We start from the raw sequence: 21,111 nt of genomic DNA, 5'->3' as shown, positions 1-21,111 counted from the left end.
TTAAAAATGGAAGTCCAGGAAAAGAAAGCAAAGGAATTAGCACAAAAGGAGAGGATAGAATCTCTTAAAAGAGAGATCAAAGAAAAAACGTACGTCTTTTCCAATGTTGGTTAGTTATTGCCTTGTAATATGCAATAGTTGATTTTAATTATTATTAATATTACTATTACTAGTAGTGTTTCAATATTTATACCACCATACTGCTGAAATTCAGTCCCAGTAGTGATCATTCAAATGGTTGTCATAAACTGTTTTTGAGAGTGTGCTACAGAAAGTGCTAAAGTTGGAGAAAAATGTATGAGAATTCAGGCAAAGGAATTGCTAAAAGTATATAGACATGGGCACCATTAAAAGATAGACTGCTTAAATACTACTTTGAATGGTTGCTAGAAAGTTTTTCCTTTACTGCAGTGTAATTGATGTGCTGCTACTCTGTCAGAAGATTATAGGCATCTCTGCAATCATCCAATATCTTTCTTAGAAGCAGAGCCACATGACATCATCTGAAAATCTTTTTGGAAGGTTTCACATCGACATATATGCATTATTCCATCCAGGAATTTCCAGTGTTATGCATTCCCACATGTTGCATGATGTTGAAGAAAGAGCGGGGAGGAGGGGCGGGGGGGTTTGAGAGAGAGAGAGAGAGAGAGAGAGAGAGAGAGAGAGAGAGAGAGAGAGAGACTGAAGGTCATCAGTAAAGAACATGTAACTAACATTTCACAATTTGTTGTGATCAACCATAAAGGAACTAGTAGTACATTGGTAATAAAAAAATACATGCATAATAAATTATACTCATTTCAAAGATGTTTCCTTTTCAGTGTATTATACTTAAACTATCTTGTCTACCGTGATCAATTCGATGAGATGATAGGAGTTATACAGTTGCTCTCAGATCCACAGCACTGTAGCAGATGTGATTTTCATGTCAACATCTAGATAGTTCTTTGCTCCAGGAATGCATCATTTTCACTTTTTGTCTTCATTTTACAACTCCTTTTAGACACATTCATTGTGATCAACCATTCTTCAGAGACCTTTAATGTGTGACAAAATTAGTGTTGCTTGCAAATGTCAATTTTTGAATTGTTCTCCTTGCATTTTGATTCCTTTGCCAAATTTTTCTGTTGTCCTCCACTGCTTGTTCAGTCTACCTATTGAATAGCATTGGGGATAGGCTACAAACCTGATTCACTCCATTCTTGATCACTGCTTCCCTTTCGTGTCCTCAGACTCACAGCTGCATTCTGGTTTTTTATAAAGTTGTAAATAGTCTTTTGCTCCATTTTTAATTATACAACTTTCAGTATTTCAAATAGTGTATTCCAGTCAAATTTGTCAAAAGAATTCATGTAAATCTACAAATGCTATAAACACTGATTTGCCTTTCTTTAACCAATCTTCTAAGATAAATGGCAGGATCAGTATTGCCTCATATGGTCCTACATTTCTCCAGGGAGATGTGATTATTCAGAAGTAATGACAAGGATGGGCTTTCTGTAAGTTCTGGTAGAAGTCTTGTCTGTATGTAGCCACTTTGTCAGTGACATTGTTGTCAAGGTTATGCAGTGCACACAGCCAAAGAAAGTGTCAGGACTGTTTGACTGGTGAAATGAAAGCTTTGAAAAAACTTGACTAATGCCAAATGAAAAGGCAGAGTAACAGGCGGAATATAATGCCCAATTAAGTCCCACCTCCAAGGTGTCATTGAGGCAAACAGTATCACTTTTGTGAGGAGTGCCAAAGACAATCACACAGTTGGCTATGGTGCTGAGTCTTCTCCCCACCCCACCCCCCACCCCCTCCCCTTTTCCCCACAGCATGACACAGCAGGTAATGTCTGTTTGCCATGGGAATTAAAGGTGACAATGTCAGCTTGTCCTCAGGAAATGTAATCTGTCATTTTTGTATTGGCCTTGTCTGCAATTTCGTAGACACAGCCTTTGATCCCATAAAAGCATTATAACTGCCATATTTTGAAGGTAAAAACAGTCATACTCGGCAATCTACACATTGTGATTTCACTATTTCTTGGTTGACATTGCGTGATGGGCTAACAGCTTGAAAGTAAGGAAATTATTCAGTATTATGTGAATGAAAAGGTGTATACAGGGTTGTCCATTGATCGTGACTAGGCCAAATATCTCATGAAATGAGCGTCAAACGAAAAAACTACAAAGAACGAAACTTGTTTAGCTTGAATGGGGAAACCAGACGGCACTATGGTTGGCTCGCTAGATGGCGCTGCCATAGGTCAAACAGATATCAACTCGTGTTTTTTTAAATAGGAACCCCATTTTTATTACATATTCGTGTAGTATGTACAGAAATATGAATGTTTTAGTTGGACCACTTTTTTCGCTTTGTAATAGATGGCGCTGTAATAGTCACAAACGTATAAGTATGTGGTATCAACGTAACTTTCCGCCAGTGCGAATGGTATTTGCTTCGGGATGCATTACCTGTGTTAAAAGGGACTGTTCACAAATTGCGGAAAGGTTGATATCGTGTTGACGTATGGCTATTGTGATCAAAATGCCCAATGGGCGTGTGCTATGTATGCTGCTCAGTATCCTGTACGACATCATCCAAGTGTCCAGACCGTTCGCCAGATAGTTACCTTATTTAAGGAAACAGTTAGTGTTCAGCCACATGTGAAACGTCAACCACGGACCTGCAACAAATGATGATGCCCAAGTAGGTGTTTTAGCTGCTGTTGTGGTTAATCTGCACATCAGTAGCAGACAAATTGAGCGAGAATCGGGTAGCAGACAAATTGAGCGAGAATTGGGAATCTCAAAAACATCTGTTGTTGAGAATGCTACATCAACATCAGTTGCACCCGTACCATATTTCTGTGCACCAGGAATTACATGGCAACGACTTTGAACGTCGTATACAGCTCTGCCACTGGGCACAAGAGAAATTACGGGATGATGACAGATTTTTGCACGCGTTCTATTTAACGACGAAGCGTCATTCACCAACAGCGGTAACGTAAACGGCATAATGTGCACTATTGGGCAACGGAAATCCACAGAGGCTCTGAAAAGTGGTACATCAGCGACCTTGGCGGGTTAATGTATGGTGTGGCATTATGGGAGCAAGGATAATTGGCCCCCATTTTATCGATGGCAATCTGAATGGCGCAATGTATGCTGATTTCCTACGTAATGTTCTACCGATGTTACTACAAGATGTTTCACTGCATGACAGAATGGCAATGTACTTCCAACATGATGGATGTCCAGCACATAGCTGGCGTGCTGGTTGAAGCGGTATTGAATAGCATATTTCATGACAGGTGGATTGGTCGTCGAAGCACCATACCGTGGCCCGCACGTTCACCAGATCTGACGTCTCCGGATTTATGTCTGTGGGGGAAGTTGTAGGATATTTGCTATCGTGATCCACCGACAACGCCTGACAACATGCGTCAGCGCATTGTCAATGCATGTGCGAACATTACGGAAGGCGAACTACTTGCTGTTGAGAGGAATGTTGTTACAGGTATTGCCAAATGCATTGAGGTTGACTGACATCATTTTGAGCATTTATTGCATTAATGTGGTATTTACAGGTAATCATGCTGTAACAGCATGCATTCTCAGAAATAAGTTCACAAAGGTACATGTATCACATTGGAGCAACTGAAATAAAATGTTCAAATGTACCTACGTTCTGTATTTTAATATAAAAAACCTACCGGTTACCAACTGTTCGTCCTAAAATTGAGCCATGTGTTGTGACTATTACAGCACCATCTATCACAAAGTGGTCCAACTAAAACATTCATATTTCTTTACGTACTGCACAAATATGTAATAAAAAGTGGGGGTTCCTATTTAAAAAAATGCAGTTGATATCTATTTGACCTATGGTAGTGCCGTCTAGCGGGGCCAACCATAGCGCCATCTGCTTTCCCCCTTCAAGCTAGACAAGTTTCGTTCTTTGTAGTTCTTTTGTTTGATGCTTATTTCGAGAGATATTTGGCCCAGTCATGATCAATGGACCTCCCTGTATAGTTGAAGCTTACATTTGTACTGGCTCATAAAATTGTTCAAACAGTGCCTAAATATTTAGCACTCTATGAAAGATTAATATTCAGAAGTTGGTAACAAAATGGTGATGCAGCGGTGTCTTATTCTGATTGTAACTGTAAGTCTTCTGTTAGCAATATGGAGCTGGTTGTTTAATAGGAACGTACCCAAGACATTAGTTTTCAGGACAATGAAAAAACATGAAACACTGCATAAAAATTGTCAACATATAATTTGAAGATTGGTTTGCTGTAGCACCAACTGATATTTGTTTTTTATATTCTGTCATATTTGCTGGGCATCTACTTTCCACTAACTTCTAGTGATAAACCAGCAGAATCACAGAGGACAATAGTAACATTTCAAAACAATGTCAACGACATATAAAGAAACACAATTAGTTATTTCAGGCAGTTCATAACGGAGATGATGATGACTTTTTGATTTCATTTCCGTGAAACAGATGCATTGTAAGAGTTATTAGCACATGCCACTTCATCACTCATAGCTTTCTTCATAACAGTTTGTGGTTCATACTCTCCCAAGTTCCAAAAGCTTGTCACTTGACAGTAAACATTAGATAGATGTTAGTCAGACAAATGTCCCAGTGCTCAAAACTATGAATTCCTCTAGTGAGACAGTCTAGTGTTTGGTTATGTTGGAAAAAAGGTGAGAAGAGATTAGAGAGACATCACAAAGAACTGCAGTTGGAGAGAACAGAATATGTGGATGAAGAAGGTGAGTACTCAAGGAATGTGAATTTTAAAATTTTCCTGGCGAATTGACTGTTCAATCAAATCTCGGGCTTGCAGCCGGTCATCATTCAATACTTCGCACGATATTTCAACTGGGCACCTGCCGGTCATCTTCAGGTGAGCCGTCGCAAACTGGTGAAAATGTCCTCCGTTCCGCAATATATATAGCGTACTGTAACTATTCTGCGCATACGTCGAAAACTTGATAGATGAACCACACTGCCCGCCGGCAGCGCCCTCCCCTGGTGGAATAGTGGAACTCAGTCGCCCTCTGCATTGCTGTTTGCCACGGCCGTTGACGCACTCTGTCTTCGATTTGAGCAAATCGTGGAGATGATGGGATTACTGTGCACTGTCCAGCTGGTAGCCGCTGTCACGGTTTAACAGATTTTCCACCAGTTGCATTTCTACGGATTCTTTAATAATGGAGTCCCAGAAGATGTTGCTGTGGACAAAATCATTGTTTTCTCATACTCCATTGAATGTCCAATAGAAATACAATGTTCAGCAATAGCGAACTTGCTTGGCTGCAAAAGGCTGGTGTAACGTTGATGTTCAGTGCAGCATTCTTTCACGGTGCGTGTGGTTTCACCTATGTAAGCCATACCACATTGGCACGGTATCTTGTAAATTCCGGCCCTTTCGTAGTAACAGACTGTCCTTAACTGATCCCACAAGGTCCGCAATCTTCGATGGTGGGCGGAAAACCACTTTTACCTGAAATTTCGGAGGATCTTTATTGTTAGTGCCCTGTTACCTTGTGGTGTTTAGGAAGGCTAGAGGTATGGTCTGCTAAGTGACTCTACCCTATAGGAGGATTGATTACGATCCTACAGGACGTGTGCAATGGAAAACTTCAGCACTATTAAATTCCTCCTCCTTACCGCAAGAGACCATCAAGAGGTTCAGACCACATGGTTGTGTACCTCCGAGACTGTATGGCCTTCCAAAGATTCATAAAGAGGGTCTTCCACTGTGTCCAATAGTGAGCAACATTGGAGCTCCTACATATGATTTAGCTAAACATCTCACTTCCTTACTGAGACCTTTCGTAGGCAAGTGCTCACGTCACATATTTTATCAGTAGACTGGGGGCTCTTCGTCTTAGCAGTGTAGACCTTCTAGTAAGTTTTTATGTGGTCTCACTTTTTACAAAAGTTCCTCTTGCAGATTCTTTGACACTGATTGGTAACATGTTTCCTGTTGATATCACTGCTTTGTTCAGGCACGCTCTTTCTGCAAATTATTTTATGTTTAATCAAGATTATTTTGAACAGACTGATGGTGTCGCCATGGGTAGCCTCCTGTCTCTTTCGTGGCCAACCTTTTTATGGAGGATTTTGAAGAGAGCCCTTGAATCAGCTACTCTGAAACCAACAGTATTTTGGTGGTATGTGGATGACACTTTCATAGTGTGGCCTCATGGAGAAGATAAATTAATGGAGTTTCTACATCACCTCAACTCCATTTATAGCAACAACCGGTTCACCATGGAAATAGAGAAATATTGTTGTTTGCCTTTCTTGGATGCCCTGGTTCGAAGGAAGAATGATGGTTCTCTAGGGCATTCAGTTTACCGGAATCCCACTCGTACTGATTTGTACCTGCAAGCATTGAGTTGCCATCACCCATTGCAAACCATGAGTTTGCTTAAAACACTTGTTCATAGAGCTCATACTGTCTCAGATCTAGATAGCTTACCTCAAGAACTCGCCCATCTAAAGACAGTATTCAGTGAAAATGGATATCCCATCCGGCAGATTAACAGGGCACTAACAGTTAAAACTAAGAAGCAGGAAGTGAATAAAGAGGAGAACAAGCCGGAACAATCTTTAGCTTTTCTTCCTTTCGTTGGCAACACTTCGTTTAAAATAGAAAGAATCCTCCGAAAATTTCAGGTAAAAGTGGTTTTCCGCCCACCATCGAAGATTGCGGACCTTGTGGGATCAGTTAAGGACAGTCTGTTACTACGAAAGGCCGGAATTTACAAGATACCGTGCCAATGTGGTATGGCTTACATAGGTCAAACCACACACACCGTGAAAGAACGCTGCACTGAACATCAACGTTACACCTGCCTTTTGCAGCCAAGCAAGTCCGCTATTGCTGAACGTTGTATTTCTATTGGACATTCAATGGAGTATGAGAAAACAATGATTTTGTTCACAGCATCGTCTTTCTGGGACTCCATTATTAAAGAATCCATAGAAATACAACTGGCGGAAAATCTGTTAAACTGTGACAGTGGCTACCAGTTGGACAGCGCACGGAATCCCATCATCTCCACGATTTGCTCAAATCGAAGAAGACAGAGTGCGACAACGGCCGTGGCAAACGGCAATGCAGAGGGCGACTGAGTTCCACTATTCCACCAGGGAGGGCGCTGCCGGCGGGCAGTGTGGTTCATCTATCAAGTTTTCGGCGCATGTGCAGAATAGTTACAGTACACTATATATTGCGGAACGGAGGACGTTTTCGCCAGTTTGCGACGGCTCACCTGAAGATGACTGGCAGGTGTCTAGCTGAAATATCGTGCGAGGTATTGGACGACGAGCAGCTGCAAGCCCGAAATTTGTTTGAACACTCAAGGAATGTTTGAGGTCTTCTAAAAGAACATGACAACCCAGTTCTTATTGTGTAGATTAACATCCATTATTTTCACCCAGGTCATGTTTGAAATGTTCTGTTATCATTATCTTTCTATGCTAGTATTATTAAATAACCTCATACAATACTGATGCTGTTTGTTATAAACTTAGTTATTCCCTCTTTCCTGCAATTATCAACTTACCCTGCCAAGAATGTTTCCCTTAGTCTCCATTTGACAGTAACATTGTCATGTGTAAAAGAAATTTTGCTTCCTCCTGCAATTGTTCAGCAACTAAGTTAAAGAGCATTTCTCTCTATTCCTTCAACAGCATATTTCATTCACAACACGAGTGATGCATGATTGATGCATGTAGAGTGTAGAGTCTTCGCGTAGATGATCCTGGTCTAGGAGGAAGTGTGGTCGTTGTAGGACTTGTAGTATTACAGCTTTCAGGTACTCGTATTAGACACCCGTTTTATTTCAGATCAAAAAGCTTCAAGTTTGCTACATGAAATTCGTGAGCTGAACAACCTAACTTTGACTGTGAAAGCAGCATCTCAGCAGCTTGAGAATGGCATGAAGCTAATGTGTGACAGTAATTGCATCACATCGTACGGCAAGAATGCTAAGCAGGTAAGTGAAGAGGTCTACTATAGCATTTATTTTGTTGTTAATGTAACTGTATGTATTTGGTTGTTGAGGGTGTTACCTTGCTGCATTCATTAAGTTATTTGCCCGTTCAGTGTGCCAGCAAAGGTACTTTCATAAAAGAAATCTGTCCCCCCCCCCCCCCCCCCCCCCCGCCCCTCTCATATCTTCTAGATTCATAGAGCAATTTCATTATGATCCTATTCCTAAAAACAGGAAAAATCCTCCTCACAAAGTTGGCATAGTGTTTCCCTCTCAAGCTGTGTGCGAAAACCACTTTAGTGGTGTTGCAGAGGAAGCCACTTCTCATCTCGACTTAGAAAGTATCATTCTCCATTTTTTTATATAACCTGATCCTACTGTAGGCAACATTGCAGAGAGCTTTCATATACAGGTAGAACCTTACATAGCTATTCTTTGACATCGGTCCATTAACAGACAAGTATTACGCAAATGTTCTGTGAACTCAGATTGCAATACCTGGAGGCAAGGAGGCATTCTTTCAGGAAATCACAACTGAGAAAGATTATAGAACTGGAATTTGTGAGAAATGGGAGAATGACCCTACTGCCCACCAATATACATCTTGTGTAAGGGCCACTAAGAGGAGATTAATCAGGGCTTGTACGGAAACAGTTTTTTGCCCCTACCTCCATTTGAGAGCACAAGAGGAGAGGAACTGCAGCTATCCACAGAGGTCCAGTGTAGGCTGTGATCATCACATGACAGTGAAACTTTGTAGACATGTTCAGGTGGAATTATTTATGCGTGGGAAAAATTAGTTCAAATTTTGGCCACCAGACGCAAATGTGGTGGTGTTAATTAGAGATGGGCAAAACTGTTCTTTTCAGAGATTGGATCAGAACTGTTCACTCCCTGAAATGAATTAGCTCTTTTTCATGACTCGCCACTCATTTACAATAGAAAATAAATGGAAGGCACATTGCCCTTTAAACTTGGTTTATTCCAGTACTATACCTGTATTTTGATCTTATTTGATCCTATTTTGAAGTAACACAGATAATGAGTAAGAATTTTGTATTGTTTATTGAAATTTCCACGATATGACAAAGTTTTTGATTATTGATTTATTTTGCACTATCGTGGTTTTTTGGGTGATCGGAAAATGATGTAACTTGAGATTTACATTAACAATATATTTGGCTATAATGTATTAAAATTTCATTAACCTCATACAAATACATCGCAAGCCATATATTTTTAAAGTGAACGTTTCCTTTCGAAGACGCCTAAAATCGCAGAATCCGTACCAGAATAAGAAAAAAATATATAAATTTGACTGTAAAACGAAAGTGCTGCATATAGCCTTACGCAGAATAAAACAAGGAAAATATTGGTGTATAACATTTTGCGATACGTTTATCGGTTCGCTCGTAATTAAAGCGTAAATTCGAGTGTCCATAATAAAAATCCTATAGTAAGAGGAGTCTTCAGGAACCTAATCTAATCAGTTTAAACAAATAAAAATAAAATAAAAACAATTGATGTATACATAACATAATAATGTAATATACATAGCGGTATTACTACGAAGAACAATATCCAGTGGGGACGAACTCCGATGCAGAGGCGCTGAGTCGAGCAGGTCGAGCCGCGAGCTGTATTACTGCGCGAGCTGAGACCGCAGAGACCAGAGTGACACCTGAGTCGCTTTGCTCGATGCTCTGGCTAGAGTCGAGATGGTGGGGTGAGCGTCGAGCGGGCGAGTTCCGAGGGTGGAGGGGAGCGGTGAACTCACCCGCTCCGAGACAAATCGTCCGTTCCCTTGCGAGCAGGTTTTTGCAAGTAGTTCCTATGTTATCCGCTAGGTGGCTCTCTGTCCTGTTGCTCGCATCAACTGCCCAGAGGGCAGGACGTGCGACTGAAACGATCGCCGACAGAGTGCGATGCGAAGTTAAGCTGCGCCAGACACTGCACAGTGCACACGGCAGACGACGCACAGAGACGGCACGGCATATGTGAAACACAAAATCCAATGGGGCACTGCACAATGCAGGCAACCAAGGTAGAAGCAGGTCAGAGGCCGGCGCTGGCTGTGTTGTGTTGTGTGGCGTGCACTGTGCTCTGACCAGCAGAGGCGCTGCTGATATGCTCCGTCTCTCCCTCTCTCTCTCTCTCTCTCTCTCTCTCTCTCTCTCTCTCTCTCTCTCTCTCTGCCGTGGGAAACGTTTGGAGCTACCGTTCTTTTTTTCTGAATCACTGATTGTTCACTCCTTTGAAAGATTGAACTCCATGAATTAGTTCAAGAGCGGATCCCCCATCTCTAGTGTTAATGTTAGAAAGATGTATAGAAATGTATCCATATGTAATGGATTAGGAATGGGACATGGGCAGAAAAGGTCAAACAAGCAAGAAAGTAATAGCGTTGTTTTTATTTTTAATCTGTTACACAATTCATTCAATACGAGCACCAGAGACATCGAGATGCTGTGTCTGTGAAATGATGCGATCGACAGTTGGCCGCAGCAGTTCTGGTAAAATCTGAGCAACGTATTTCTGTTTACTGGCCTTCAGAGCACATAGAGACCAAATGTGTCCCAGGTAAACACATTATTTTAGATCTTCCCAGAACCAAGTCATGTGGTTTCATATCTCGAAGGCCATGCATCTAGAAAATCTCTAGACATAAAACGATCACGGAAGGTTGCATTAAGCAGATCTTTCATCGGGCGAGCGACACGAGATGTTGCTCCATCTTGCATGAAAACAGTGGCTTCCACAGAGTTGTCTTCCAAAGCAGGAATCGTGCTGTAAGAGGACATCTCGATAATATGAATTCGTCACTGTATAGGTACTCACGACTGCACATTACACTATTTCATACAGAAAGGACAATGGCTCTTGAGTATAACACAAGGTTTAGCAGTACCCCAAATTCGGCTGTGCTGTGCATTCACTGCACCCTGTAGTGTAAAATGTGCCTCATTGCTTCATATGATGTCAGGCCATATGTCATAAAATTTGATCTGTGCCAGAAACCGAAGAGCAAATTCAGAATGCTGCTGATTCAGAGATTCCAGTCACTGCACTGTCTGGATGTTGTGCAGATACTAGTGTAAAATAAAACTCAAAACTTTCCGTACTGTTGACCATGGGATAGAAAATTTTCGTGACACAGCCCAAGCACTAGCACCATCTGGGGAATGTACTGCACAGTCAGCTACAAAAAAAGCACCTCGTCAATACAGCACGGATGCCATACTGTCGTACAAGGTACAGTGCCAGATTTACACCTGGTGGCCAAAAGTGAACCAAGTTTTTTCCAGGTGTTGACAGATGTGAAAATTACTGAACTATCAGTTTAATAAGTCACAGCTGCAAAATACTAACGTGAATTCTTTACAGATGAATGAAAAAACTAGTAGAAGCCGACCTCGGGGAAGATCAGTTTGGTTTCCGTAGAAATATCGGAATCACAGCATGCGTTCTCAAAAATGATGAGTTCACAAAGGTACATGTGTCACATTGGAACAACCGAAATAAAATGTTCAAACGTACCTACGTTCTATATTTTAATTTAAAAAACCTACCTGCTACCCACTGTTCGTCTAAAATAGTGAGCCATATGTTTGTGACTTATGTTAGAAGAAAGATTACGGAAAGACAAACATAAGTTTCTAGCATTTGTGGACTTAGAGAAAGCTTTTGACAATGTTGACTGGAATACTCTTTCAAATTCTGAAGGCGGCAGGGGTGAAATACAGGGAGTGAAAGGCTATTTACAATTTGTACAGAAATCAGATGGCAGTTATAAGAGTCGAGGGACATGAAAGGGAAGCAGTGGTTGGGAAGGGGGTGAGACAGGGTTGTAGCCTCTCCCTGATGCTATTCAATCTGTATATTGAGCAAGCTGTAAAGGAAACAAAAGAAAAAATCGGAGTAGGTATTAAAATCCATGGAGAAGAATTAAAAAGTTTGAGGTTCGCCGATGACATTGTAATTGTCAGAGACAGCAAGAGCAGTTGAACGGAATGGGCGGTGTCTTGAAGGGAGGATATAAGATGAACATCAATAAAAGCAAAACGAGGATTATGGAATGTAGTCGAATTAAATCAGTTGATGCTGAGGGTATTAGATTAGGAAGTAAGACACACAAAGTAGTAAAGGAATTTTGCTATTTGGGGAGCAAAATAACCGATGATGGTCGAAGTAGAGGGGATATAACATGTAGACTGGCAATGGGAAGGAAAGCGTTTCTGAAGAAGAGAAATTTGTTAACATCAAGTATAGATTTAAATGTCAGGAAGTCGTTTCTGAAAGTATTTGTATGGAGTGTAGCTGTGTATGGAAGTGAAACGTGGATGATAAATAGTTTGGACAAGAAGAGAATAGAAGCTTTCGAAATGTGGTGCTACAGAAGAATGCTGATAATTAGACGGGTAGATCACACATTCATAGGGATGTAGGTTGCAGTACGTACTGGGAGACGAAGCTGCTTGCACAGGATAGAGTAGCATGGAGAGCTGCATCAAACCAGTATCAGGACTGAAGACAACAACCAACAACAACTACTACTACTACTACTACTACTACTACTACTACTACTACTACTATAAATAATTCACTCTGTGCTGTCTAGACTAAGAACAGATAAACAATATAAGGCAGTGAGAAAGTCGAGGATAGGCTGCAGCAGGTGGAGCATGCAGTCATTCGAGCAAGCCAGTGGATGTGGAGCAAGAGCTAGTGCATTCTGTACTGGTATTTTGAGTTCTGTCACGGGGAGAATTTTCTCAGAGAATGCTATTTAAGTTGTAAGAGAGAAATGCTTGTTTAGACACACAAGTGGTGTGGCTCTGTGGGTAAGTTCCTTGCTTCACATGCAAAGATATGGGACAGATCCCCATTTAGTCTTGATGTTTCCTTCATTTCACGTACTGTCTCTTTCTCCTCTGGACAACTGTCTCTTAATGTGGAAAAATACCAGTTGTGCAGTGGTATGGTGTGCGTCGAAGTTTAACACACCTCGACTCGCTAGGAAGAAAACGGCATCCCACCTCAAACAGGACCGCGTCTAGTAAACCACTACGGTGTTGAAGACAATCTGTAGGATAAGGACAACTGTAATTTTTTGTGTTAAAATAATCAGTTGTGTAGCAGTTGTCTTAAAAAGCAGTGCCCCAAAATGTTGTTTCCTCCCCATGCATAGACATGACTATTTATGAGTCAATGCAGGTTGTCAGTAAAATAGTTCAGTGTAACTGGACAAAGCTAATGATCTTTTTCTTATTATAACATATCACTTCATAAAAGTGATAACTTACTACCTGTACCAGGTGTAGAAGTATGAAACAGGAATTCCCCTATAGATAGTGTTAGTCATCAGTGTAGGGCCTGTGAGACCGCGTCTGCAGCTCCATCTGCTTCCTGAAACGGCTGATGACGAATGTCAGTGCACACGAATCCAAGTTCCGTACATCGGTATCTGTTTCAAACCTGTAAACTTGTCAAGTTTTTTGCTTACAAACTAAGAGTTACGGACAAGATTCATTTTTTTGATGTGAGAAACGAGTGTGGAAAACGACCGAAAAAGTTAGAAGACAACCAATTGCAGGTTTTGAAGATGATGGGGAGTGGGTGAGGATGATGGGCAGTGATACTCAAACTCAACAGGAACCCCCAGAACAATTGAATGGAACTCAAAAAGCCATTTCTTTTTGGTTGAAAGCTATGCGAAAGATGCAGAAAGTGGGAAAATTGGTTCAGCATGAACTGAATGAAATACGGAAAGCAGATCAAAAGACCACTTGGGAAATACTACTCACCAGATAAAAAGAAAGTCGTTTCTCCATCAAATAGCGACAGGTGATGAAAAATGGATAATTTTGAGAATACTAAGTGTTGTAAATCAAATGTGAATCCAGGCAAACCATAGACATCCAGTGTAAGACCAAATTGCTTTGGAAAAAGACGATACTCTGTTTGGTAGGACCAGAAGAATGTCATCTATTATGAGCTGCTAAAATCTGGTGAAGCCAATCACACTGATCACTGCCAACAATAAATGATCTATTTAATTCGAGAATTAAGTAAAAAATGACCAAAATAGGGAAAAATACAAGTCGTATTGCTCCGTGATAACACCCCATCTCACAGAAAAATGGGTCAGGGAAATGACCCAGGCATTCAGTTGAGAAATACTAGGGCATGCTGCTTAGTTTTCAGACTTGGCTTCGTCCTATTATCATCTATTTGCATCACTGGGACACGCTTTTACTGAACAACGCTTAAATTCATATGAAAATGTATGAAAATGTCTCACTGACTGGTTCTTTTCGAAAGAACTACTGTTGTTGTTGTTGTTGTTGTTGGTTTTTTTTTTTTTTTTTTTTTTTTTTTTTCATGGCATTCATAGCCTGCTGGAGAGGTGGGAGAAATGTATAAACAGCAATAGAAATTATTTTGAATGAAATATTGTCAGTCAGTTTCAAACAGATGTGTAATTATTGCAGCCAAATTCCAGTGACATACAGTACTTATACAACTGCTATGTTTCCAGTGAGTGATCGTCATCAGCACATAGGAATTTTGCTAAGTGGGTAATAAGTGAGAAGTAGAGAATTTGTTTAAATGTGCATGAAATCGGGAGGACGGACATCTTGTTTCCACAAGCAACTGGTTACCACAATACAGCACTCTGTGGAGATTCACCACTTCTCAGAGATAGCACTGCCCCAGAGAACCCTGAAGCTCGCAACAAAAAAGGAAAGCAGAAGATACATTGTGTCTAGCCCATAAATTGGAAAGACTGGTCATTTAATGTGAACAATGTTAATGTTTATGGACTGAAATGTAGTAAAAGAAGTGTTTCCTGCTGCAATATTCAATGAATATTACAATGTTTTGTGAAGAAGGTAAGCTAACCTTAGCAAAGCAAAAGGGGATCTCAGGTAATTGTATTATGGTTCTTATACCCTTTCAACTCATTCCTAATTTAACTACAAATTAACTGAGGCAGAACACAGGTAACATTTCATTTATGGCATTCACATCAGAACTATCAATATTACTGAAATTTCAACTGCTATAGCAGTAATGTGTGACAAGCTGGGAGTTTTGGTCGGACAGGAAGTGTGTTAAGATAGCCGAAGTTATGGCGACCGCTCGTGTAAAAGGGCCCTCGTAGTTCTGTTGGTACATTGTTATATATAAGTGAAACGTGCAACTGGTAACATAAGAAGAAAATTCTCTCTTGTCGTACTAATAATCCTGTGAAATTACCGTATTTACTCGAATCTAAGCCGCACTTTTTTTCCGGTTTTTGTAATCCTAAAAACCGCCTACGGCTTAGAATCGAGTGCAAAGCAAGTGGAAGTTATGAAAAATGTTGGTACGTGCCGCCACAACTAACTTCTGCCGTCGAATATATGTAGCGCTTTGCAGGCATGCTTTGTAGGCACAAAGATAAATACTGGCGCCAAAACCTCTGCGTCAGTAAATAAATAAAAAAAAATAGTGGAAGACGAGCTTTTTTTCTCCGCCGCGAGTTTCGACCACTGCATTTTCATACATTATCCAACAAAGTAAATACAAATTCCGTATTGTTCATCTTCGAATGTAGCACAATTTCAGTATACTACGAAAATCTGACTGGCAAGACTGTTTGGGATGTTTGTCAATATGACCAACTCTATGTTCTGAATTTTTTCCTACCTGCGAGAAGAGATGGTTGCTAATAGGAACCTGATGAAATTTGAATCACATACAGTATTCTCTTCACCATAAGAATAGTACGAATATAAACATTTTGCCATGTATTCTTTTGTGTTTGCTGCTATCTCATTTAAGTCCTGTCTGCCTAAAACTACGAAACTAGAGTGAGACAACAGCAAACGCTGAAGAATATACGTATCGTGTCGTGTTTATATTCGTATTATTCTTATGTCTAATAGTGATAGTCAGAAATGAAGCACGGCAAGTGACTAGATTTTTAAATCTAAGATGACTCTAATTTCTGTGCAGAATTTGATGTAATAAAGAAGCGGCCGCAAAGATTTTCAAACAGAGAAAAATTTTCGCCTAACTCTCGTTCAGAACATGTTCTATCATACGGAGTCTATTTGAATCTTGTTGAACATTATCAAAGAAAGCAGCTGTGTAAGTAACAACAAATAGCAGTCTCTTGCCATTGTTTCGCTAATGAGATGATTTCTCTCTCTCTCTCTCTCTCTCTCTCTCTCTCTCTCTCTCTCTCTCTCTCTCTCTCTCTCTCTTTTTAGAATGCAACAAACAATGCATGACACAGTGCAGTAATGCTACGTGGTAAAGCTTAACTGCTAAGCTTACGACTCGAACCAAACTACTGTAGCTGTATCATCATTCGTTAGACCTAAATTGCCTCATATTACAATGGACCAACTTTGTTTCGATTTGGAGGTGCGGCCTAAAACTTTTCTCTCCCCTTGAATTTCGAGTCTCAAATTTCATGTGAGACTCAGATTCGGGAATTTTTTTTTCCTTTATTTAGTCTCATTTTTCAGGTGCGGCTTAGATTCGAGTGCGGCTTAGATTCGAGTAAATACGGTACAATAATACTACACTCTCTGTTACTAGGAGCAGCAGTCTTCACCATCAGAAACTCCTTCCGTGGTCAAAAAATTTATAGCAGAACAGGAGGTGGTGATCGCAAAACTCGCGGAGTCTCGCATCTCGGCACCACCTGAACCGACGCCAGATGTAGGATTGTATGCTGAACTGATTGAGGCAGAAGTTCACAACGTAGCCCTGGAAAAGCAGTTGAAAGAGAATGAATCTAATATTGAACTGGCCACTGATAGTCTGGTGCAGAATACTATGGTAAGTACTACGAGACTTCCCAGATTCATTACTTTTTGTGAATAGTTCCCAAAGAAATGTGGACAGTTGTCTTATTAACAGAGCATGTTATCACCCTGTCACTGAAAATCTGAAAAAATTACTTAAATGTTTGTGCTGTTATGGTTGTGGTCTCTAATCAAAAGATAAGTTCGATGCAGCTCTCCACAGCTGCCTATCGCATGAAAGCATCTTCATTTCTAAATAACTGATGCGGCCTCCATCCGTTTGAACCTGCTTATTGTAGTCATCCCTTGTTCTCTCCTACAGTTTTTACCCCTGGCACTTCCCTCCGTTAGAAAATTGACAATCCCTTCGTGCCTCAGGATGTGTTCTACCAACTGATCTGGTATTTTAGCCAAGTTGTGCCATAAATTTCTTGTTTCTCCAATTTAGTTGTTCATTAGTTATTTGATCTGCCCATATAATCTTCCTTCTCGTCCAAACCATATTACATGTCTGCACAATGCTACACACCATATGAATATCTGCAGGAAAGAAGGAAAGACTTCCCAACCCTTAAATTTATCTTAAATCTTAGGAAACTGCTTTTTTTCCCCAAAATTTAATACTTTCTCCCAGACAAGAAACAAATTGTTTATAAACAGAAGAAATGTGTTTAGAGTCTTGAAATGAATACTTCAGTATATACAACACATTATTCCATTCATCCCACTACAGATGCAGTTCTTTGAAATAGGAAATGTATTGTCAATCTCATAGGAAAAGAGCATACTTCAACAACATGTTCTATCAGTACGAATGTGATACTCCTGCATCTGTTTTATGACTTGACTTCATAGCATGTAAGTGAATTAGATCGTCGCAATTTTTTGTGGAGATCATAATACCAGACCTGATCGTATCCCCAGCAAATAAAACAAATTGCATTTATACACCAAGGCAATTACTGATCGCAAACTTTCACTTGGCTGCCGGTTGTAGAATGCTGGGAGTAGAGGCTCGCATTTGGCTCATAGCACATTGGCTGTTGCGACAAGCCCCACCTCCTTCTCATAGGACAGCCAGCTTACAGCTGCAGCTTATAAAAGAAATGGAATAAGCATCACCTTAATGTTTGAGTAATTGAAAACAGTTATTACTACAATATAAGTATTACTTCCAAAAACAATGAGGAATGTGTAGGTAGAACTAAAATCTTACAAAACTAGTTGCTTCCACTGCAGTTGTCCATGGTTGTGTCCATGCTAGTGGACAGATTTGGTGGTGCTGGATGGACACGTGTTAATGACAGTGTTGTCAACGGCAATTTTCATCACACTGATGCGCCTCCAGTAATCTTCCTCCAGCTCTCACATTTTCAACAGTAAGGTTCCCACCCTCACTGGTGATAGACTGATAGGCAGCATTGGCGAGATTTGACATGTTTACGGCAGAGATATCCGAGGTAGCATAGTGGTTTGCAATGTGGACTCGCATTTGGGAGGACGACGGTTCAATCCTGTGTCCTGCCATCCTGATTTAGGTTTTCCAAGATTTCCCTAAATCGCTTCAGGCAAATGCCGAGGTGGTTTCTTTGAAAGGGCATGGCCGACTTCATTCCCCATCCTTTCCTAATCCGATGAGACTGATGACCTCGCTATTTGGTGCCTTCCCCCAAATCAACCCCCCCCCCCCCCCCCCCTCTCCCCCTTCTCAGCAGAGATATCCCTCATAACATTTTGTTCTCTGAATTGTCGTTTCAGTTTGGCCTGTGCAAACTCGGTTGCATTCAGATTGCAGTTGTATGGTGGCAACTAAATAAAATTTAATGAAAACAAAATATGATCCCTTTCCACAAAACAAATAATTAACAAACTTTATACTCAACACCCCTTCTGGCTGCGTTTCTGCCATTTACAAAATCAAGCTGACTCGGACATAAGTTGCAAATTCCCGTATTGCACAAACTTTCTCATGCATACATTTGCATAGTTCTAATGAAATATCACATTCTCAGCTTATGTATGCCATTCTCCATCCATCCGTCCATGGCTGTAGTTTCAGTTCATACAAAAGATGAATACTTTACGGTCCGTAATTCAGTTTCACAATGCCAGCACCGTTACTGTTTGTTTTAAATAAAAGTTTGTATCTCCAGAAGTATGGAGGTTATTGATTTGAAAATTTAACACTATGGTTGTGTTATCAAAAGAATTTGGTATACAAAGTATGAAATAGATTAATATTTAATAGTACTACTTAGATTCGTAGAGGGTATGAGGAATGTATTGCATGCAGCTTTAGTCAAGGACATGGCTCGCACGGCCCAGTAGCCAGAGTGTGTGAGAAACAAAATCTGCTCTCCTCATGGCTCCATGCCAAGCTACGCTTTCAATGCAAGATGACAACTCATAATACAAGGGAGGATTGAAAAGTTTCGGAATCACCACAAGAGTTCAGCACTATTACAACACATATCACATATATTCATTGGACTGTTGCCTGTAAACACGTGCCACATCAGTACTCTTGGGGAAAAAACTGTTGTGGTAATGTGGCTCTGTTGTTGTTCCTGCAAAGTAATTTGCGAAGAGTAAAAAATTGAGATTCGAGCAGTTATTAAGTACTTTGTACAGAAAGGTATGAAAGCAAAGGCATTGATGCCGATTTCCAGAATACACTGGAGGACTCTGCTTCTTCATATACAACAGTTGCCAAGTGGACAAATGAATTTACATTCGGTCAGGAGTGCTTAGATGATCCGCGCAATGGTCAGCCGAGACGTCATTACTCCAGAAATAATTGCAAAAGCACACAAATTGGTCACAGAGGATTCAAAGCGTGTGAAATTGCTCACGCTTGCCAGATGTCATCTGAAAGGGCATATCGTATTTTAACTGAAAAATTAGAAATGAAAGAATTATCTGCAAGATGGGTGCCGTGACTCTTGACGCTGGATCAAAAACGCACGAGAATGGACATATCAGAACAATGTTTGGCCTGTTTTAAGAGAAACGAACAGGATTTTTTCACCGGTTTGTGACCACAGATGAAACTTGGGTGCACTACTATACCTCAGAGACAAAAACAGCAGTCAAAGCAGTGGAAACGTGCCGATTCTCCGCCACTCCTTCCGGTCGTGGCATTAGTGTTCTAGGAAGCAAAAGGGATCCTGTTTGTACTTGTAGATTATCTCCCCACTGGGCAAAAAGTTACTGAAGAATACTATGCTAACATCCTGGACAAATTGCAACAAAAAGACCGAGGAGGAAAGTTAGCAAGGAAGAAAGTGATCTTCCCTCAAGACAATGCGCATCCGCACACATGTACCATCACCATGGCAAAATTACACAAACTAAGGCATTAATTGTTGCCACACCTGCCTTATTCACCTGATGTAGCTCCACTGGACTTCCATATCTTACAAAAACTGAAACTTTTTCTTGGTGGATGAAGCTTCACTTTAAATGAAGAATTGATGGCCGGAATTGGCAACTGTTTTGCAGGCCTGTAGGAAACTCATTTTTGAGATGGGATCAAGGCAATGGAACATCGTTGGACCCAGTGCATTAACCTACAAGGAGACTACACTGAAAAATAACAAACATTTCAGTGATGTAAGTACTTTTTTTTTCTATTTCGTTCTGAGAACTTCTCAAACTGCCCTCGTAACTTGCTGTGGTACAATCAGATGGCAATTTCTCGTTGTGCCTACTGATATGCTGTACAGTGCTGTTCACGACACAGTCCATCAACCACAGGTATTGTTGATGAGCAGCGGACATGTTGAGCATTTACAGTAATGCTGCAGGCTAAAGCAATGAACTAAAGTTTGTACTGTACTGAAATTGGAATCCTGGGTTTCCTGCTCACTACACAGACGTGCTGATGTTATGCCAAAGTTGCTGCTGCTACCAGAGCTGCAGTGAATACTCTTGTAATCTCCCTCCCATATACAAATTCCAGTTCACACCTCAGCCCATTGCTATTCCACTTCTAAACTCGCGTCAGTATTGCAGAGGCTCTCCAATATTGGAATAGTGCCTTGGCAGCGAGTGAAATGGGATTAATCCTGCCTGTACATCGTGTAAGTTGATGTTTCTGCCTCAGCCTATATCATTACTGTAGATATAGGTGAGGAACATAAACTGTATGTGATTAATCTTGAGTGCTTGTTATAAAGATAATCTTTACTGAAAATTGATTGTTATGCTAATTATTGCTTTTATAACAATGAAAACAATTTTTGATAATGGAATGTAATTGAATAGATAAGATTTACTCGTCAACCGGTGGC

The 21,111-nt window shown here is 40.5% G+C and overlaps 1 protein-coding gene across 2 annotated transcripts in view; it reads left to right on the top strand.

Moving 5' to 3' along the window:
- Positions 1-21,111, top strand: part of LOC126109578 (disks large homolog 5-like) — a 721,341-nt gene that overhangs the window by 246,971 nt on the left and 453,259 nt on the right. The window contains exon 4 of one of the 2 annotated variants that reach the window (XM_049914610.1): positions 7,873-8,021. The exons of the other annotated variant lie outside the window; for it this stretch is intronic. Coding sequence (XP_049770567.1) covers positions 7,873-8,021 — 149 coding nt within the window. The remainder of the gene's footprint in view (positions 1-7,872; positions 8,022-21,111) is intronic. 2 annotated transcript variants of the gene reach the window in all.

Source organism: Schistocerca cancellata, chromosome 12 (genome assembly GCF_023864275.1).
Source record: "Schistocerca cancellata isolate TAMUIC-IGC-003103 chromosome 12, iqSchCanc2.1, whole genome shotgun sequence".
Taxonomy (NCBI): domain Eukaryota; kingdom Metazoa; phylum Arthropoda; class Insecta; order Orthoptera; family Acrididae; genus Schistocerca; species Schistocerca cancellata.
Note: the sequence above shows the minus strand (reverse complement) of the source record. Positions and strands in the feature narration are given on the sequence as shown.